Below are 20,684 nucleotides of genomic sequence, written 5' to 3' on the forward strand. Positions count from 1 at the left end.
CAAGTGTCATTAGTTCCTGTCACCTAGCTGATGTTCATAGAAACTGAGTGCTTGCTTCCCTACAACTCTGAATTCAAAGTAAACTGGATAATTTAAATCATCTTCTCCTCCCAGTCTATCACTGTCTGTGAGTGGTACTTAACACTGTGTAGCAAACTGACCCTAAATTCATTCCATTTTCTATTCTACTCTGATTGGGAGGGGCCATAGGTAGGGGGGTACCTTGATTTTTCCTGTGTGAATGAGTGGCAGGCTTAGTCCAAAAGTAGTCATACTCTCTGAATGTTGAGGAGCTATTGCAAGTTACTATCGTAGCTGATACCAGTTATATTGCCTTAAATAAAAGTGACTCCTAGTTTATGTGGCTGGCTGGCTGGCTGGACTGCTTTGACCTCTTGCATCTTTTCTCCTCCTGTCTCCTTCTGAGAAGAAAAATTTGATAGAGCAAGAATGCGTCTTTAGTAGAAAAAAAATCCAGTCTTAAGCTTATAGTTACCTATGAACAAATGCATATAGTTTATTGCCATCCTGCTTTACACATGATCTTAAGCCGTGCTTGTCACTAGCTTGTTCTCTTCATTTTTAAGCATTACATCCTCTAGTATCATCGATTAACTTATTAGCATGGATTTTACTTTTCCTCCAGAATATTAATAGAAGTATTAAATAACTTAAGGTCAAGAACACATCCCTGAGAAGACTCTCAGGGAAGACATGCCAGATTCATTTCAATGGTTCTTGGTCCATTTAATGAGTGCCATGGCAATGCTGAGTAAATTACATCAGTATTTATAGCTTTATCACTCAAACATGACATTTAATGGAAAAACTAATGGAATAGGATATTTTTCTAAAATATATAGTTAAATATAATTCTTTACCTTGACCACTTAATTACTTCGTAGTAGAATTCTTTGTTTTGTCTAAGTGATTAATAGGCCTATGGTTACTTCTTTTAAACATATGGAAATAACATTAACTTTCTCAAATATTTCTGGAACTTCTATAAACTATATGTGCCAGACTCACTGAAAACCAACAGTAAGTAGACCACAGAGTGAGTTTTTAAAACAATTGGATGCAAGTTACCCAGACATGATGATTTAAAAATGTCTGGCTTAATGGATGTTTTTATTAGCATTCTCCTTAGTCACATTAGAAAGGCAAGTACGCCATCATTACATGATTGGCTTTTTCTCAGTTATAAAATAAAATATATCTGGGACACTTCTGCCTTTTCTCCATTATTACTGAAATGTCTACCACGCTGCTAGTAATAGAATGCTACAATTAAAATGTCTTTTATTTGCAATGCATTAAGTCTGTGGTTGGTTAACATAGTTCATAAACACTTTCTTCGTTTTGATATTTGATGTTTTTAAACACAAAATATATATTACTGTTTTGGACTTCTGTTGTTTGGTTTTGGGGTTTTGTTTTTTGGGGTTTTTTTGGTTTTTTTTTTCCATGAACAGTAAATGTAATCAGTATTTTCATTTAAACAACCTAAATTTTAATTCCATAATCACTTTTTCCTTGTCTACCAAGATGAAGTCATATAGACAACCCTCCCTTCAATGAAACCCTCTTAGTATTCTTTTGTGGTTACAATATTTAGAACTTCTAAAGGCATATTAATATTCTTCAGCATATGTTTTTCAGATAGACATTTCCATGGTGTAAACCAATTTTTTTTCCCCCACATGTATTATACAAAGGAACATAAGCAGCTAGACTTTACATTATCTGATATACCCAAGTTGTCTATTGTCATCATCACTTAATGTTCTATTTCATGTTTTTTCTGGGCATCGATCCATAAACATTCATGATCATAGTCTGCCAAATTTAGTGATTCAGAAACACAGAATGTCATTTTGGAATAGATGGACTGCTAAAATTCTAAGTAGTTTATAATAACTGATTTTAAATTTTTCACTCATATTTCATACAGTCATACTCCCTCAAGGATAGTAATAGGATGGTAATATCAAGTATATGGGATGTATGCTAAAAAATAAATCACTGCAATTCCTCTTAACAGCCAAACACTTTGCATTTTTTTTGTAAGATATTATGTAATTTTCTTCTCTCCATATCCTTTCCTGTCTAATCACAACATGTTCTCAACATCCGGATATTATGTGAAAAAACACTCTAATGTTTTCTTTCAGTTTAATTACTTTATGACTGCTATTGTGTTCTTTAATGGTTTCAGTGGTCTTTCAGACTCTGTGATTAAGTCCATTCTGCTCAAATGAAGGCTACCCAGACTGTACAGTTTTGTCTTTAATAGAATGCGGAATAATGCTCTAAAAGAAGAAAGCCCTTTCCCTCAAACTGTTTAGGGAACCCATAATTCACTTATGCTGTCTTCTGGCATTTGTATTCCTTTGCATGAGGGGCATTTAAAAATGCTACCTGTAGTGTCCAAAAAGATCATTGCATTATCATTAGGTAGATGCTTTCCCAATTTTCCTGAGCTATCTATAGCATGTAACTAACCTGTACACTTTCCTGAGTGGTAATATGAGAGTTAAGGTTAATATTTTTATTTAACTAATTGTTTCTTATCTTTAAAAGTCAGCTGAAAGACCAGTTGAAAATAAAATTTCATGTCTTGGCTCCAAGATAGTATTTTAACTTGTACAGAACCTTGTAGGCATTCAATCTATTCATTATACATTATCCTGCAGTTTTTCCCCGATACCTTCTTTCACTCATTTCTTGGTAACTGTTTGGGGGGTTTTTTTTTAATAATTTGAATCTGAGTAATGTTGTTGCAGGGTGTGATCTTCTCAACTTTGAATTTTCAATGCTTGTTGTTTACAGTATTTTATACTTTAATATAAATAATATCTGCATAAGCCCCAAACCAGAAGTCCTTATACCTAGAAGATGAGAGTTTATATTCTGGTAATTTTAACATAAGTTTTATGATTTCTGGAGACCGTTTTTGAGCTTTAGCTCATTTTGTATTTCTAAGCATCTAACTTCTGTAACACAGCTTAAAGGATCTCTTTTATCTTCTAAACCCTGGACTAAATGTACTGAGATGTCCATGCAGCTCTCATTAATTCAGCACCAGTGGTCTAGTGTGCTCTGTGGTGCATGAGGCTTGGTTTATGTGGAATTAAGAAAAGATGCATTATGCAGTTTAAGTAATTAAAAACCCCCAAACTAGCCATGTTCCTCCTGGCCTTTTTGCAAGACTGAATTAGTCATAAGCAAATCCTGTTGAGACTGGAATTGATAAAAACTGCAAAGATAGTTGGGATTTTGCTAGAAAGATTAGAAGTTAGGAATTCCGTACAAGACTTTAGAAAGTTCATATAGTGGCTGTTCTTACTGAATATCAGAGAGTTCTGAATGAACTTAGGTACTCAACTGATAATGGAGGTTTATATAAACCAGATCATTCATATCTTTTCAATAATCTTTTGGCTCAACTTTATATATATGAATCTAAGAAAAGTCAAGAGAGGATTTGATTAAGATTTTCACTCTTCTTATAATTCCAAACTCAAAAAGGGAAACTTCATTAATACGTTTATTTAGATGCACTGCTTGACCATCACCTGATAGGCCAAAAATTCATTGGGATAAGGTAAGATTACTTCTTGTGCTTCTGTGCTTCAGATACTGATATAAGCAAAATTCTGACCTTCCTGCTTATGTGACATTTCAGAAGTAATGCTTGGATGGATAATAGTTTGCAACAATGTTACATTCCACCTCAATCTGTTCCTTAATCCACTATTCAATTTTTGCAATTGCAGTAATTTGCCATACAAAGTCAAGTGACACGTAGAGAAGAAAAATTTGGGTTACAGAGATAAGTGTTCTTCCAGCTGAAGTGTTTAAGGCTTTTTCTGAGGCTTTGGAGTGCAGGATATTTATACCATCTGGCAGAGTTTCATACAATATTGACTTAAGAAAATAGTATCTTTCATAGTTTGCCACTTTTTGCCACTTGTTTCACATCATCTTTTTGAATGCCTAAGGTTCTGTAGTACTTCTGTATTTTTAGTGTCCATGCTTACATTATGCAGGGCTTATTCTTGATTCACTGCTGACCCCCAGACACTTAGCATTCATTAACCTTGTTATCGCCTTCAGCAGTGTTTAGTATCATACTATCTCAAATTCTAAATAATAAAATAAAAATAGAAACACAGCAGAGAAAATCCAGTACATAAATGGAAGGACATTTCTCTGCATCACAAAAGTGTCTCTGGAGTTATTGACTCCTCTGTAACTACTTGCACTGCAGTGGTGTACCTGACGGATTGCCAGAAAGTCTTTGCCAATAAAGTTAATGATGCTCAGAGGGCAGTATTTGCTTGTTCTTTATAAGTATATGTTTTTGGATCTTTCTGCTGGTTTTCCCAGTTTATTCTGTTCAGGGAACTTTTTAATATGGAGCAGTGTTAAATAAGCTGCTACTAAACTTTGGAGTGCACTTTTTTCATTTGGGCATTTAGTTTTTAATTCTTTTTGAAAAAATCAGTACATTGTGTTTGCAAATTTTATATAGGCTTATGTTAGTCACAAAACATTTTGCTCTAAATCTGTCTACTGATCTTACTTCTCTGATATGATATGTATAAAGGGATATAAAGCCAAAGAATTTGAATTTTCTTGGTATTTTAGGTTCCAACTATCTAAGGTTAGCTTGTCTTCAAAACTGCACAGGCATTTGTCGGAAGTAGGCTTTCTTATGAATTCTACCTAGCTGCTACTTCAGGTCAAAAGCTGAAATATTGGAAAAGCAGCCAGTTTGACTTTATCAGCTCTTTTGTTTATTGCTAGTAAAAATATAGCAGATGGCAGATAAAGATCAAAAACAATAATGCATCTTTTAATTTAAAAATAATGTTTAAACTTAGAAAAATGTGATTTTCTACGTAAGTAAAACTTTTTTTCTAAAGCCATTTTCTTGTTTCAGTTATAGGTGATTTACACAGGGAAATTATTTTGCCTTTTTAAATCAGCTTCTATTAAGTAAGGCAGATAGAAGTGTGCTGTACAGGGGCAGGTCTAGTACACAGCATTTTGTTCAGCATTATCCTACAAGGAGTGCTGTTTTTATTAAATATAATAATATTGTAGCGTCACTGTGGGTGTTTAGCTGAATAGAATTGGCCATGTAGTATCTTAAGTGTCAAATTCAATTTCAAGAGGTTTTGCATTCAGGTCAGGATATCTGGAGACGATAATCTGCATAATCAAAATGAACATGTTGTAGTCCCTCATAAGCAAAGATGATTGAGAGCAAAATCTTTAGTCTACTGCATTATGAGATTTCTGAGGTACTAAAAACTCTCTAGTGGTTATTTCTCCATTATCACCTAGTTACTCTGCTGCTCAGTATAAATTATCTATCAGCTTTATTGTCTTGCTAATTGGTGGTTATGTTTTTCTTTAATTAACCCCTTACTGTGTGGAACTTTTTCCTTCAGAGCTGTAGGAGTGTTTGTACAGGTGTGCTCATGCTGCACTACAGAGACACACTGGTTCCTTTGCAACCACTGTGCATCCAGCAGTTAATGCCAGTCTCATTCATCCACACTGCAGCCCCTCGGTCGTTCAAACTGTCCTGTGCTTGAAGATTTAGAATAATTTCAGTTGACGCTAGACTTAGGGGATGTGGATGCCTACCTCCATAGCCTAGCAGAAAAGTGTTTTATTGCTAAGAGCTAGCTGTAATGTTAGTGGCCAAGTATGGCACTGACACTGTGTGCTGATGTCAGAGTGAATACTATTTTCACATTATATCAGTTTGCTCACTTTTACTTAATTCTGATCTGGGATGCTTTTCTCTGAGGTAAGTCAAGTGAGTCAGTGAAGTTCAAGGATGTAATGACTCTTCAGCCTTGTGACAGAAGAAGAAATAATCACAGTGGGATAAATATAAAATTCTAATATGATTTGAATGCCTTTTACAACCTTTGTATTTATTCTTTTTTCAAAATTCAACCTTTGCGACCCTTTCCTATTCAACATCCAACTTCCATAGCTATTATTGAAATTCTAAATCCTACACGGGTTCATACTAATGTTCTGTTACGTAAAGGCTGCTGTAGGTAATAGATATGATGTTATTTAGAAGCTCGCTTTTAAATTATGTACTTAAGTGATTAAATATGTATGTAATAAAATAAATCAAGATAATTGTTATTAAAATTTTTATTGTAGAGATATAATTTTTATATAATTTAATTATTTAAAATTCAGGTACTTATTAAAGCATAGTTAATGAAGTGTTTAGTAATGCCTAGGTATGTGATTATGAGAATGCTAACTCTTAAGAAAAAGTTGTTTTTATAGTGGTTAGTTGGCAGGCAATATATATCATGATGGTGTGGCAGTCAATGAACATCTGAGTCTCTACATGTAAAATATTGCAAGTATAAATTCAAATGAGATGGGATAATTTGTAAAGAAAATAGTGTGATCCCAGCTTTTATTTTCTATTAAATTCCATATTAACACTGAGTTTGGATTCTTCTGCATTGTTTCACTTCCCTTTCTATTGTGGGCAAAGCATAAACAGCAGAAAAAAAGCAGAGACATCTAGAAAATAAAAACAATCCAAGATAGGTTCATCTGGATTCTCTCATGCTCACTCTTACCTAGGAAATTAATCTAAAGAAAATTATATACGTTTGCATGCTGGGCAGATCGTGTAAGAAATGTGTTGCATTCAGTGGAAAATAACGAATGATACATAGATTTGGAGGAACAGCATCTTCTAGGAAAACGTTAGACACCTACTTTTCTAGGCAGTGGTTCTAATCTACTCTGATAGTGCACAGAAATTTTCCCTATGTGTTCTTAGTGATTTGGTAACATTGGCCTATTAATGCAAGCATTTGTGTGCACTTGAAACTCCCTGAGAATTTGCTTCTCAGTAGGCAGATCACAGACAAATTTTCTGTCTAACATGAATTTGAAGAGAGGAATTTTAAATGCTACTCCCTTTACTGGATTTATTCTTGATTCAGCCTTAGTGCTGAATTGACACTTGCAGTTCTCAGACTTTGTATTTAAACAAGATACAATACTGAAGAGGTAAAGACTATTTTTTAGTACTGGCATGGGGTGAAATAAGGGATACTGGTAAGTGGTGTATGGACCTACATGACAGCTATGTTTTAAAAAAGCAGTTAAAACACCATAATCTTCAATTTCTATGAAATTTTATGCCTAAATTCTTAATCCAACAGCTGGTATGAAATACTCTGTTGTTATTACAATATAAATTTACACCATGTGCACAGAGTCATTCTCTACACTGAGTAAAGGGGCATCACTTCTCTTGGGCAGGCATAAATATTTTATGAAATTTGGCACCATTCTGGTCAGAAAATTGATTTTTTTTTAACTTTTTTTTTTTGCACTTGGATCATAATCACATATAGAATTTTGTGGTGTATCATTTTCATAACTGTTTTTTCATAATTAATATATGTATCTGCTTATATCCATTCTTTAAATATTTTCTTTGTGCAATTCAAAGACTAAAGAAGGTTCAATGGCTAGGATGCTTTATATCATACCAGTTGATTAGAACTGAAACATTTGACTCCTTTTCAAGTTATGGCCCGTGCCTTGTGACTCACAGCAGCAAAGACAGTCAGAACTGCAAGTCTTTTTTTAAACCACCGTCCTGCAGCATGAGTCAGGCTTTAGATCTGGCCTTCGTCCTTCCTTTGCCTTTGTTCTTATCATTTGTCCTGCCCCATGGTTACAGTCTGTGATTATAGCATATTCCTGATTTGACTGCAGTTTGTTCCTGATGAATGCCAGGGAAAATTATACAAGATGCTAACTTCATTCTTCAGGAAGTGAGACTACTTTACATTGAGTTGTAATGGGCACTTTAAAAAACAAACCCCAAGTTTCCAACCTTCAGTGCCACCTCTCTGCAAGGTTAGCTTGCTGAGGTGTAACCTCTTATTTCAAGGGTCATCTTGATTTTAGTAGCATCATCAGTGAAGTGTCCAATTAATTTATTCTCCAAAAGTCAAAGAATTAAAAAAGGCATATTTTGCATCCTTTTTGAATATGGACTTTGGTATCTAGAAAGGATTACACAATTGTATGTTAAAATAATAGAAAAATGAGATGAATAAATTCCTTTTCTCCCTAGCTCTTTTTTTCCATAAGGTAAGTATGAATATTCTTTATTCTTCCCTTCATGCTTTCAGCTTTTTGTTAAAAATGGGACCACTATCAGTTTGGTGGGATAATACTTCCTTTATAAAATATGATGCTTACAAGATAATACACTCTGATTTTATGTAGAGATCTGCTATTTATTTGTTACTGGGTATATCTTCGCTTGTCTTACAGAATATGACATAGTCATTGCCTGAAGTGGTATAAAGCAGAAAGTTAGTATTTACATATCTAGTGGCTGTTTTTGTTATTGCTTGTGTAAAGCTTTCTGAAAATGGTTTAATATCTTAAGACTTAGAGACTGGGAGATAAAAACCTAAATAATGCAACTACACGTATTTCTTCAGGAACTCAAGTTTGGGTTGTAAATTGACCTTCTAAATCATTTAGTGAGATTAATGAGCAGTAAGTGCTTGGCAGAACTAACATTGGATTGTTATGTTTTTGTCATAACCCATAGACAATGCTTCAAAGCTGTACCAAAAAGTAGTTGCTGGCCAACCTGTATAGTTTTTGTATTCAGACACACCAGGTTATTTTTTTTTTTCTATGAATAATACTTTTACCCTTTTTGAAATAGGACCAATGAAAATTTTACAGGCCATTTCTTTTAGAACTATGGCTTTTACACTGTAGTTTCAGAAGTAGCAACCTGAGAGGAAAGCTAACGTGGAACATTCTGCATTGCCTTACTGTAAAATAAATTAAAAAGTAATTTTCAAGGAGAGAATGGTCACTGGATATAACAAAGTTATTTTTCTCTGCAGCAGGTTTCTCCTTGGCAGGTTTCCTTGTGTTTTAAGTTTTTTCTAGATTGTGCTTTTGGGCACAACTGTAAGCAGATAGTATCCTTCAAAAGCACAGCAAATCAGTCATCCCTGTCTAACCTGTGCTTCAGAGGGCAATAATTTGATACCCACTTCTAACCAATACATTGGTTGTCTATGCCAAAGATCTATTCTTCCCTTGCCCTCTTGCAAGATGGTACAGCAAGCACCTAGTTCCTGCATAGCCAAAGGTAAAGCGGAGCTCAGCTGCTGAGAAGTCTTGCTTTCTTCTTCTGCATATTTGAGATTAATAGTTTCACATTTGGATGGAACTTGAAAGCAAGTTGTCATTTAATTGTAGCAATGCTTCCACAAGTGTATCAGTCGATTTTTATGGCAAGTTCAGGGAGGGTCATTGAGTGATATGCTCCAGGGATAGGCTTCTGTTGAAAATATGGAAAACTTCACTTGTAACATACTTTAAGTAGCTTGGGTTCATTGAAGGTACAATAGGTTTTAACAAGTCATCCTAGAGCTCTTTAGAACAGAATGAATGTTAATTAGTTTGGAGTAAATACTTCAGAGCAAACTGCACGCATCTCCAGTGTTTCTGATAACACAGAGTTTAGGAGTTTTAAGTCTATCTCAGACCAGGAGACTTGTCAGCTCTGTCCCTCACAGGGGTAGGAAAAAGTACAGAAACACTGGGAACAGTGCTATTTTCCTAATGGCATCATCTTCATCTGCTTAATTGGACTTCAGACTTTCACTCAGATGCTCATCTGAGCTAGAAAATGGGATATCTAAAAGGTAGTTTTCTTGACAACTGAAGAAAAATATAATATAACCTACAGAGAACAATTTTCTGTAATCTGATTTTATATATAATATGAAAAATTTGGCCAAGTAATAGATAATGTAGATGGTAAAGAACTGTACTCTCACTGAAAACAGTAAGCCCTCATCAGTAATCATGTTGTAGAACAAAATGCTAAAAAACATTCCATTGGAAAGCAGTAACATCTGCACAGGAAAGTACTACGAACATCTTCTCAGCACAATATGTCGTCATCTTGCTGCTGCTGAAATTTAGATTCATATTTGTTTAACTTGTGGAACAGGTTTATTTTAGATTTATTTCCAGTTTTTGTCATTTAATTCATGTTTTCAGATTTTTATGTATGCAACAGATTTAGCAGAGCACTGACAGAAAAAGAGAGAAAAACTGATAAAAATCTGGCTATGCCAGGGAGCTGAGAGAGTTAAAGGAATACTATGAAATTACTAAAACCAAAATATAGGTTATGTAAACTAGACAGCTTGGCTCTTGCTATTTATTACTTGGCTACTGTTTTCCTTTAGAGATGTTCCAGGCTCGCAAGGTGAAATGGTTTCTACACCCAGACATTTGCTGTACTAAGTACAAAGTACACTAATGATACGTTTAAAATTGGATAATACCAATATTATAATATTATTCAAGATGAAATACAAAAAGAAAGATAGTATGCCTTGTATAGTAAAAAGTAAGTAGGACGTTCTTTCAGTTTGAGCCATACAAGATGTGATTAGTAACACAGATAAGTACTATCTTGTTCAAATCTTTTCAATGTGAGAGGAATGATTCAAGTGCTCACAGGTATATTATATATATGTCTGCATGCATATGTAAAGAATCAAAAACTATTCCCACTAGACTTAGTGGAACTTTACTATTATGACCAGTGGGAACTTGACCAGGTTGTTTGTAAGAACATAGTGTAAAGGTTACAATGTAAAGGAGTCACAGAAGTGGTTTGCCTCTGGTTCACTCTCTGCATATTACTTGGCAATTTGAAATTTGTATGTACTGTTCATCCCATTTCTATATTTGGCATTGTCACCCTTTAATAACATTTCCAAAATGCTTTAAGATCCTGTACATTTCCTATAAGCACACGGTGCAGTCTATTTTTGTGTCTGCTTTGTATTGTACTCCAGATGGCATTGATCTATTTTTGGCATATACATCTTTGTGGCTCCTCTGGGGACAAAAAATAGGAATGATAAGCATATTCCTCGAAATGAAGATAGCTTTTTCAAGATGAAGTTTGTATGTTATGCTCAAAGCAGGAAAGTTGACTATCATATATCATGGAAAGTAGTATCTCACATTTACATTTTATTTTAAAGAGCTTTTTCTAATTGAATGAGATGGTAGCTGACTGAACAAAAATCCAGTCTTATGAATAATCACAGAGCGAGTCTGCTTGAGAGAACTAATGCACTCTATTCTTTGTGCTTTTGCTTGATGGCTAAATTGCCTTTTTTTTTTTTTTTTTCCCTTCAGTAATATAGCTGTCATTAACTGGGATTAGATGAAGGGTTGTGTTTGTCTGGGTTTTTTTATTTCAGCTGGGATAAATCCTGTAAGAGTTGACTGATTACGCGACCTCTGCCTTCTGCATACTAGCTTCAGCTGGAAGACAGATATGTAAAGTTGCCAAAGAAAATAATACACACTAAACAATTCCCTTTATGTACATGAACTACAAGAACTATATTCTTTATAAGAGTACCTGTTCATTCCAAGTGAACAGCATCACGTTTTGGGTTTTGGATCAATGGGTGTGGTTCTTTGGTGTATGTGAAAGAAGCTTATGTGGTAATATCCGGATAGAAGATGGCTTTTAAGCTCTAATACATCATGGATCAGAGGAGCATCTGCACTGCCTGCCTGCTTCTGTGATTTGTTTTGTCCATCCAGTCTGTGATACTCTTAGTCTGTTTTGTGAGGCTGAGTTTTGTATTTGAATTAATTGTTTGTTTCATGCTAACAGAAATGGACTAGATTATACTGAATTGTCTTTTGGTAGCAACATGTAAAGGTGAACTTTGCATTATCCTGTGTCCAGTTAAATAAATCTGCTTCCAAAGAGTTCTGTTAAAGGAAGAACTCTGAGCTGTCTCTCCATGTTGATACTGAATTAGCAAAAAAGAAAGGTAAATATATGACTACCTTCACTATTAGTGGATGCTGTGACTGAAGACTGGACCGCAATACTTACGTGCAGTGCTCCGGAAGCTGAAGATACATAGTCATGATTTCCAGCAAGATTTTAGTCTACCACAACACTTCTGGGGGCACGCGTACAGAAACTTATAAAAGTACTAGACGGCGTAAAAAATCTCTTGGAGAATTGTTCCAAAATGGATATCGTGTCAAAGCTGGACATAATATCCCTGAAAGGGAAGAACAACATACTTTTCGAAACTCTCTGGTGTCTTGTTATAGGGTCGGCTCATACTGGGGTAAGGTCTAACTCTAAACTTTTTTCTTCAGAGCTGTAGTTTGTGTTTCTGTCTCTGGTGCTAGTGTTGTTCTCTTCTAAAAAGACATTATATTTAATTTTTCAACTTCAAAATAACACTGCAGTATTTCAGTTGCTTTCTAGGAAAAATTCCTTCCCAAACACACATGCTTTAATGTGCTCATATCTCCCTCATCAAAGGGGTTCAGTGTTCACCTAGAATCAAGTAATCCACTCTTTATTGAAGGATGGAATGTAGTATCCTGCAATGGTGGAGTTATTAAGAAATTATTTTTAAAACTGCTGTCATTATTTTAACAGGTGTAAAAGTAAGTTAAAGACGTGCAGCAGAGAGATTTATTGACAAGTCTTTGATACAACATTGTTTGAAAGCAATTACTATACAACCTATGTAGATTCTGAACTTGATGGAGTTTTACTGTTCTGGTTCATAGGGTATTGATTTTTTTCATGCCGTGGGCTGTTTTCTCTGCTTGTACACTTGCATAACAGCGGCAGGGAAATGCATCAAAATATTTTGGCTGTGTTGCTTCCAAGGAATAGCAGATTCTTTTCCTCCCATGCTATTTCTTCTTGTCTTGTTCTTTGAGCTTTCATTTTCAAACCTATATACAGGGCATGGAATCTCAGGTTGCTCTGCTGTGCTGTGTGAAGGCATTCAGGATAGGATTATTTTGCATCCTAAAAATTACTGCTCCATTATATGTGTCTCAGAAAAAGTTCTGATTTCCTAAATATAGATTCTGGTTTGTTCGGTTTTCAGTAAACCATACAATCTTAATGAAATACAGGGTAGAAGTAGCCATTGATAGGTTTGATGAAGATACCATTCTGATGAATGGGTGAATGGTTTGTCAGGAATACAAATGGTATACAGAATCTCTGTGTATTGAATCCTTATACCAATATTTTGTATATGCTATTGTCAATAAGCAAGAAAAAGCAATATATGGCAATAAGAAAGGGAGTACGTGTCTCATAGATGAGAAATTATGTAATGCTTGATGCTGTTCTGGTAGATTGACCTCTCATGTTGAAGGAAGAAATATCCCAATTCCTGTTTCTGTTTTTTAGAATCTTGTTAAAGACACACAAGTTTAGTTGTGATTTCCTTCTCTTCCCCTTTATAGATTTAAAATAATAAATTTCCTTTTTTCGGGGGCTTGTAACCCCTGGGTAATCCTGATTGCTGCTGTGTATTAATCCAGTGGAAAGCATCAGTTCAGCAGAGAGACTGCAAGACTGTCTGACAGACAGGAAAATACCATATTTCAGCACCTTTAAGACTAAAGTCAAATAAAGCTTAAAATAATGTTGTTTGTTTTGCTGTAAACTTTATAGAGAAAATAATTTTCTCCTGTAATTGCATTGCTGCTGGCACATAGTTTATTTGTCATGTTTATATCACTGTTCTGGTCTAAAGCATCCATTTTACTGGGTCATTAGTAAAGAGTCAGAAAGTGATAGCTGGAGAGTATTTGCACCTCGCCTCACAGAACTGAACAAGTATGTAGTGAAATGAATAAAAATACTCCTGTTGTATTCTAGATCTAGCCCAGTATTTCAACATAGTATATTGTTTCCTATTGCACGTATCATTGATTTCTGTAATATTTTACACTGATTTCAGGTTTTTGGGTGGTTATTTGGCCTCTCTTAGTGACCCTTCAAAATTAGCCTGAAAGATGTGTGTAATTTTTCTATCTAAATTCAGTGTATAGAATATCAGGAGGTAGGCATTTGCTCTCTGGGAGTCAGGTGTGGTTCTTGTGGTCTTTTTTGTTGGGTTTTTGTTTTACAGGTTCCAGGTTGAACACTTAGAATCTGAAATAAAATTAAACCACATGTGTTATCCAGGAAATTACCTAGTAAAAATAACAGAACATATTACACACATATTTTACATTTTGAGTGTACTATGAAGATGGTCTGTTAGCTGTACAGGCAACACAGGTAGCTAAAGAAATATTTTCACAGTAAGAAAATAAACCTGTGGTATACACAGAGGTTCATTTGAATCATCATACCTACGACTCAAATTATTTTACTAGAGGCAGAAACTATTGACTAAAATTTTTTGTCTCATATTGTTAAAGGAATCTGGTTTGATAATCATAAAAGTTTTTTCTGGTCTAGAAATCTATGAATGTCTTAGCTTTATCCTGGGCATTGCAGCTGAAATTAACTCCAGCTCAGAAGCATAGTTTGGTCATCCATTTAGAAGCAAAAGACTGACAAACTGAAGCAGCACTTCATTTTATCTGTATATTTTTCCTGTGATTAGATAGATTTTCTACGTAAATTAAATCTTTTGATACTTATTTTTTCTATAAATTGTAGTGTAGAACATTATATCTTATTCCAGTCAGATCCCATAAGAAAATTCTGATATAAAACCTCTTGCCAAGAAGAAGGTGAGTGACATGATGGAGCTAAAACAGCAAGTACTTCCTGAGCATTCCATCCAGCAGTTTGCAATTAACTTTAGCAGGCAGGATCCTATGAAGTGTGGAAAATTAGAATAGACTTTACTGTAATACATAAGAAGCCTACCCGATCTCAACTATTGATTGTAGCATTTAAATGTAAAACAGTTTTGTAGTTACTTCATATTAAAAGAAATTATTCTTCCCCATGTATAAAATACATTCCCAAATATTTCTAAGGAAAGAGAGATGTACACATTCATATATGTAGCTGAGACATCTTGGGGAAAATGGGAATTTTTGTTAGTGGTCCTATTATAGAATTTTGCTTACTGTTCTTGATACATAAAAAACCATCAAAAATTTCTATTCTTGGTGAGTTGGTGGGTCTGAAAGAGATAACATCTTAGTTGTGAGTCAAATTTGATTTGAAAATAGAGCATAGCATGGGGCATTTTGTTACTGTTTACATGTGATTAGTTTTCAGAGACAGGCTATTTTTTTACAGACACTTTGTGTCAATAATTACTCTTGAGTTAAATCCATCAAAATCTTTTCTATTTAACTTGTTTTAATTTTGATCTTATGTGGATTCATAGTAAGCTACCTACTGAATAATTTAGGCCATTTTTAGTTTTACAACAGTGTCATTGCAAGAAGGTTATTGCTGTGAGGATTGCTGTGTCATCAGTTTACGGATGCATGTATGATTGCAAGCACACTTCCGCATGTCATTAATACCAGTACCAGAATGAAGTGCTTTGTGGACTTTTCCTCTGGGAATTATTCAGTTGATTCATCATCCCCTTGCTAAGTTCAAGGTGATATAAATAATCATACATTTAGGGGCAAACTCATTTCATCTGAGTTTTATGCTTACAATTTATTCTCAGCAGCAGCTTTTTGTAGTCTATTTGAAGAATAAGGCTGAAACCTCTGAATTACCTGCAGTCTTTCAAAATGCACATAATTTACTAGAGGGTCAAGTAGTCAATGCTATTAAATGTTTTAGAGTGCCAAACAGATTTGTTCAAAGACAGCACCTCTTATCTCTTTCACAGTCAAGCTTTAGAAACAACTGTTCAAGAATGGGAATTCTCCTTTCTCCCTTGTTTCAGTTCAGCTAGTATTAGTGGATGTTGCCAACAGACCACACAAAGTCTTTGCATGGTATAACCTACCAGGAAGGTATGCATACTGGTGCATTGTACAGTGTAATTTGTCCCTACTACATAGAGTTGAACACTGCAGGTGTAGTGGGTTTCACTTGCAAACACTGAACGAACTGATGGTTGCATGCTCAGCCCCTGAGAGCAAGATACTGTGAGTACCTGGAAACAAGGTTACTCAAACCTACCAGCTGCAGCCCTGACATTGTCCAGTCCTTTTGTGTGTTTTGTTCAGATCACTTTTCAGATTTCTTTTTTACACTATTCTGGAATACTCATCTCTTTGCAGTCAGGTGAAGTCCCTAGTGACTGGAAAAAGGTAAACATTGCACCCATTTTTAAAAAGGGTAGAAAGGAGGACCCTGGGAACTAACGATCTGTCAGCCTCATCTCTGTGCCTGGGAAGATCATGGAACAGATCCTCCTAGCAGCTATGCTAAGGCACACAGAGGACAGGGAGGTGATTCAAGACAGCCAGCATGGCTTCACCAAGGGCAAGTCCTGCCTGACCAACGTAGTGGCCTTCTATGATGGAGTGACTACATCAGTGGACAAGGGAAGAGCTATGGACGTCATCTATCTGGACTTCTGTAAGGCTTTTGACATGGTCCCCCACAACATCCTTATCTCTAAATTGGAAAGATATGGGTTTGATGGGTGGACTGTTTGGTGGATGAGGACTTGGTTGGATGGTTGCATCAAGAGGATAGTGGTCAACAGCTCAATGTCCAGATGGAGATCGGTGACAAGTGGTATCCCTCAGGGGTCAATATTGGGACCAGTACTGTTTAATGTCTCCATCAACAACGTAGACAGTGGGATTGAGTGCACCCTCAGCAAGTTTGCAGATGACTCCAAGCTGAGTGGTGTGGCTGACACTCCTGAGGGATGGGATGGCATCCAGAGGGGCCTGGACAGGCTCAAGAAGTGGGCCCATTGAACCTTATGAGGTTCAACAAGGCCAAGTGCAAGGTCGCGCACCTGGGTCAGGGCAACCCCAGGTATCAAGACAGGCTGGGGGATGAAGGGATTGAGAGCTGCCCTGCCAAGAAGGACTTGGGGATACTGGTGGATGAAAAGCTGGATGTGAGCTGGCAATGTGAGCTCGCAGCCCAGAAAGCCAACCATATTCTGGGCTGCATCAAAAGAAGCGTGGCCAGCAGGGAGAGGGAGGTGATTCTGCCCCTCTGCTCTTCTGAGACCTTACCCGGAGTACTGCATCCAGCTCTGGAGTCCTGAGCACAGGAAAGACATGGACCTGTTGGAGCAGGTCCGGAGGAGGGCCACAAAAATGATCAGAGGGATGGAACACCTCTCCTATGAGGAAAGTCTAAGAGAATTGGGGTTGTTTAGGCTGGAGAAGAGAAGGCTACAGGGAGACCTTGTTGCAACCTTTCAGTACTTAAAGGGGGCCTATAAGAAAGATGGGGACAAATTCTTTAGTAGGACCTGTTGCAATAGGACAAGGGACAATGGTTTTAAAGTAAAAAAAGGGTAGACTTAGACTAGATATAAGGAAGAAATTTTCTACAATGAGCATGGTGAAACAGTGGAACAGGTTGCCCAGAGAAGTGGTAGATGTGCCATCTCTGGAAACATTCAAGGTCAGGTTGGACGGGGCTCTAAGCAACCTGAATCTAGTTGAAGACATCCCTGTTCAGTGCAGGGGCGTTGGACTAGATGACCTTTAAAGGCCCCTTCCAACCAAAACGATTCTGTGATTCTATGAAAATCATATAAAATGACATGCATATGGGAATCTAATAACAGATCTGTTTGGGTCTTGAAAAGTGTAGAATACTGGAGAGAATTCATTTGCTATCATGATAAGGAAAACTGTGATTTTAATTTCATTTTTATCTTCATATTTGAACCACACAAAGCAGGTAATACACTGAGGTTTCTGAAGATCAAAATTTGATCCTTTCTGTGTCATAATTCCTTTAGCTATAAAACACAGCCCCACAAGTAATGTCCTAGACAAGATATAGAAGTTACAAGGTGATTGTAACCTTTACAATTACAAGCCAGTTCTATTTGTAGTTCAAGTAAACGTAAACTCTCCACTTTTTTTTTTTGTTTTAATTCTATTCTCTGAAGGGAAATCTTTAAATAGTGTAGGCTGTAGCAAATGCAGAACTTAATAATGATTTTCTTCTTTCACAAAAAATACATTGAAGCCATAATCTTTTTGTTCTATTATTTGATGTCTCAGCAACTAAAATAAATCCAAGCATTGTAAGAATTTGGAGATAGAGGTTTTGTTGCTAACTTTGATGTTTCTCAGGCTTCTTTTTGAAACATTGCAATGGGTAACTTGGGCACCTTATTAACTTCAGATGCAATGCAAAGCAATTGAACGGAAGGATTTTTCTCCCACCAGCCATTTTTCAAAAAGTTCCTAGGGAGTCGAGTGAGGGAGGTAGCTGGATGGAACAGAGATGAGAAAGTTTAGGGTCCTCTCCATCCCTGTCCAGCCACATCTCTTTGGATAGGAGTAGCAGAAGGACATGTGTCTCTCAGTTTTCAGCACTATGATCCAAAATGATCATCCTCTAACTGCAAACGGATCTGAAGTTTATAATTATTAAGCAACATTTTATTGCTTTTCATCTAGATCCCCAAATCCAGTTTCCCAGTTGTGATTAATCTTCAGAGTTCCCTACAGTCAGTAATTAAAAAGAAAATTTATATTCATGTAATAGACAGGAGTGATTTTCTACTTTATTAAGGGTACTTATGAGCCTTATTAAGGCTACTTAGGAGCCTTAGCAAGAGTAAAAATTTTATTTAACAACTTTCCAAGAATATTGTGGAAATAAAGCCTTGATTTAAACACATCTCGCCACATGCATCTTGGCTCTTGAGGGGAACCTCTCAACTCCACTGAGATGATGAAAGTTGTGACGAGGTTTATATGTTTGCCAGGACCAGTCTTTCCTTAAGTTTCTAGAAATAAAATGTGGTTTATAGCACTGGAATTGGGTAAAATAAATGTCAATAAAGAGGATATAGGAGAAGAAGCTGGCCTGGACCTAACTGTTACAGTTGCAATACCATGTTACACAACTTTTATGTAACTCCTGGCTGTACTGTCCAATAAAAATTATCCTCAAAGCCTTATTTTAATTTTATGAGCTGTGCATATGTATAATACACAGTGTACTTTTATTCATATGCCAAATATCTGCAGCCAAATTATTTACTATCTGCGTAAGTCTCTTTTAATAATTTAAGCCCTTAATCTTCTATAGTATTTTCTCTTGCGCACACTCTCTCCACTTATGTCTCGCTGGCTTTGTAGTTGTCTGGGAATTGCTGTTCACGCAACCTGATTTCAACACAAAAATGTTATTTCATTGTAAACCCAGTTACTTCTTTAATAGCCAAAGTGCAATCTATTCTTATAGTCTGATAGAAAGAATTATAGTATATTTGTCATTTTTAAGAGAGAATGTGTTGTTTCTCTGTTCTCCTGCTTGAGTTTTTTGAAATTAGGGTAGAGATAGGGAGCATTATTACAATAAAAGATTTTACGTCATTAAGACTTACCGATTTAATCAGGCATATACACAGTCTACTTCATCCAGGTTATCAGATCTCTTGCCCATAATCTCTTATTTTTCACTAAGCAACGCGGGAGCTGGGAGGACTGAGGAGTTTCAGATCTGTATGTGTCTTTGTCAGCCTGGAAGAGAAGGACATGTGCACTAGAACTACCAACAGAACCTCAGTGAGGTTTTTTCCCCTTAGCTTTCAGCCTGTATGTCTCCTCCCATGGCTTCCTACATAAACTAAGGCTTTCTGGTAGGATACTTCAATTATTAAGTAAATAAGTTTAAAACAATTTGAAAAAACCTGGTAAGGACCTTGGAACCTTTAAATATGGAAGAACATTTCAAAGGTATTTGACATTTTGTATGCTACCTATGTTGATTTAATTGATCACTGTCATTGTAAGTGAAATGTTGTTACAATTTGAATTATTCTTTACTAGAGCTTTTTTTTTTTCTTTACTGCAGGCTTAAGGTTTTTAAGAGCCCTTAGACTGATACAGTTTTCAGAAATTTTGCAGTTTCTGAATATCCTTAAAACAAGGTAAGACCTTTTCCTACATACTGAGTTAGTTGCATTGCTGACAGAACATAAATGGCTTAGGTTTGTAGTCCTAGTAATATATGATTTTCTTTTCTGGAAAAAAACACTTATTATCTGTTCTTTAAACCTTTTTCTGCTGATGAATGATTTATTGGTGTCAGCATCTTTTGCCATGTGATCAGTAGATTTTACTTGATGTGTTGTTACATTTGAAATATCTGGGCAAGTCTGTGCTGATAAATTAAAAGTAGAATGAATTACAGAACTCTGCACTGATTAAACATTGCTGCTTTCCACCTAATCAGTCCATATTCTGCTGCCTTGGAAAAACAGAAATCAAAATTAATTCAACAGAAGACAGTTAAAAAGTATTTTGAGAAATAATCATTGTGGCTCTATTTCAGTTTTTTTGAATTGAGCATCCTTCTGCACATCAAAAATATATTAAAAATTAATTTTATACTGAGCTGTCTTTATATTGTGTTCATTGTCATTAGCATTTATTTCAAAGAATAATGAAAATACTCCAAGTAACCGTCTGGCTTTCACTGATTCTTTGGGCTATTAATACGTGAAAGTTGTGCAGAAGCAGCACAACTTTGAACAAAAGATCACTAAATAAAAATGAAAGGAACCTTCCCATGCCTTGCAGTTGAAGATACATTGCCTTTCATCATTCCCTAAAATGCCCCAGGTGAAGTATTGAACCCAGCTTCCAATACTTACTGT

At 35.8% G+C, this 20,684-nt stretch overlaps 1 protein-coding gene across 43 annotated transcripts in view; it reads left to right on the plus strand.

Moving 5' to 3' along the window:
- KCNMA1 (potassium calcium-activated channel subfamily M alpha 1) overlaps nucleotides 1–20,684 on the plus strand; it is a 526,550-nt gene that overhangs the window by 326,068 nt on the left and 179,798 nt on the right. For 41 of the 43 annotated variants that reach the window (XM_052800261.1, XM_052800260.1, XM_052800262.1 and 38 more), the window contains one exon: nucleotides 19,880–19,955. In XM_052800261.1, coding sequence (XP_052656221.1) covers nucleotides 19,880–19,955 — 76 coding nt within the window. Of the gene's footprint in view, nucleotides 1–11,649; nucleotides 12,243–19,501; nucleotides 19,762–19,879; nucleotides 19,956–20,684 lie in introns of those variants that run through there. The other 2 variants (XM_052800286.1, XM_052800287.1) reach the window with 2 other exon arrangements.

This window comes from Harpia harpyja, chromosome 10, assembly GCF_026419915.1.
Source record: "Harpia harpyja isolate bHarHar1 chromosome 10, bHarHar1 primary haplotype, whole genome shotgun sequence".
In the NCBI taxonomy this organism is placed as follows: domain Eukaryota; kingdom Metazoa; phylum Chordata; class Aves; order Accipitriformes; family Accipitridae; genus Harpia; species Harpia harpyja.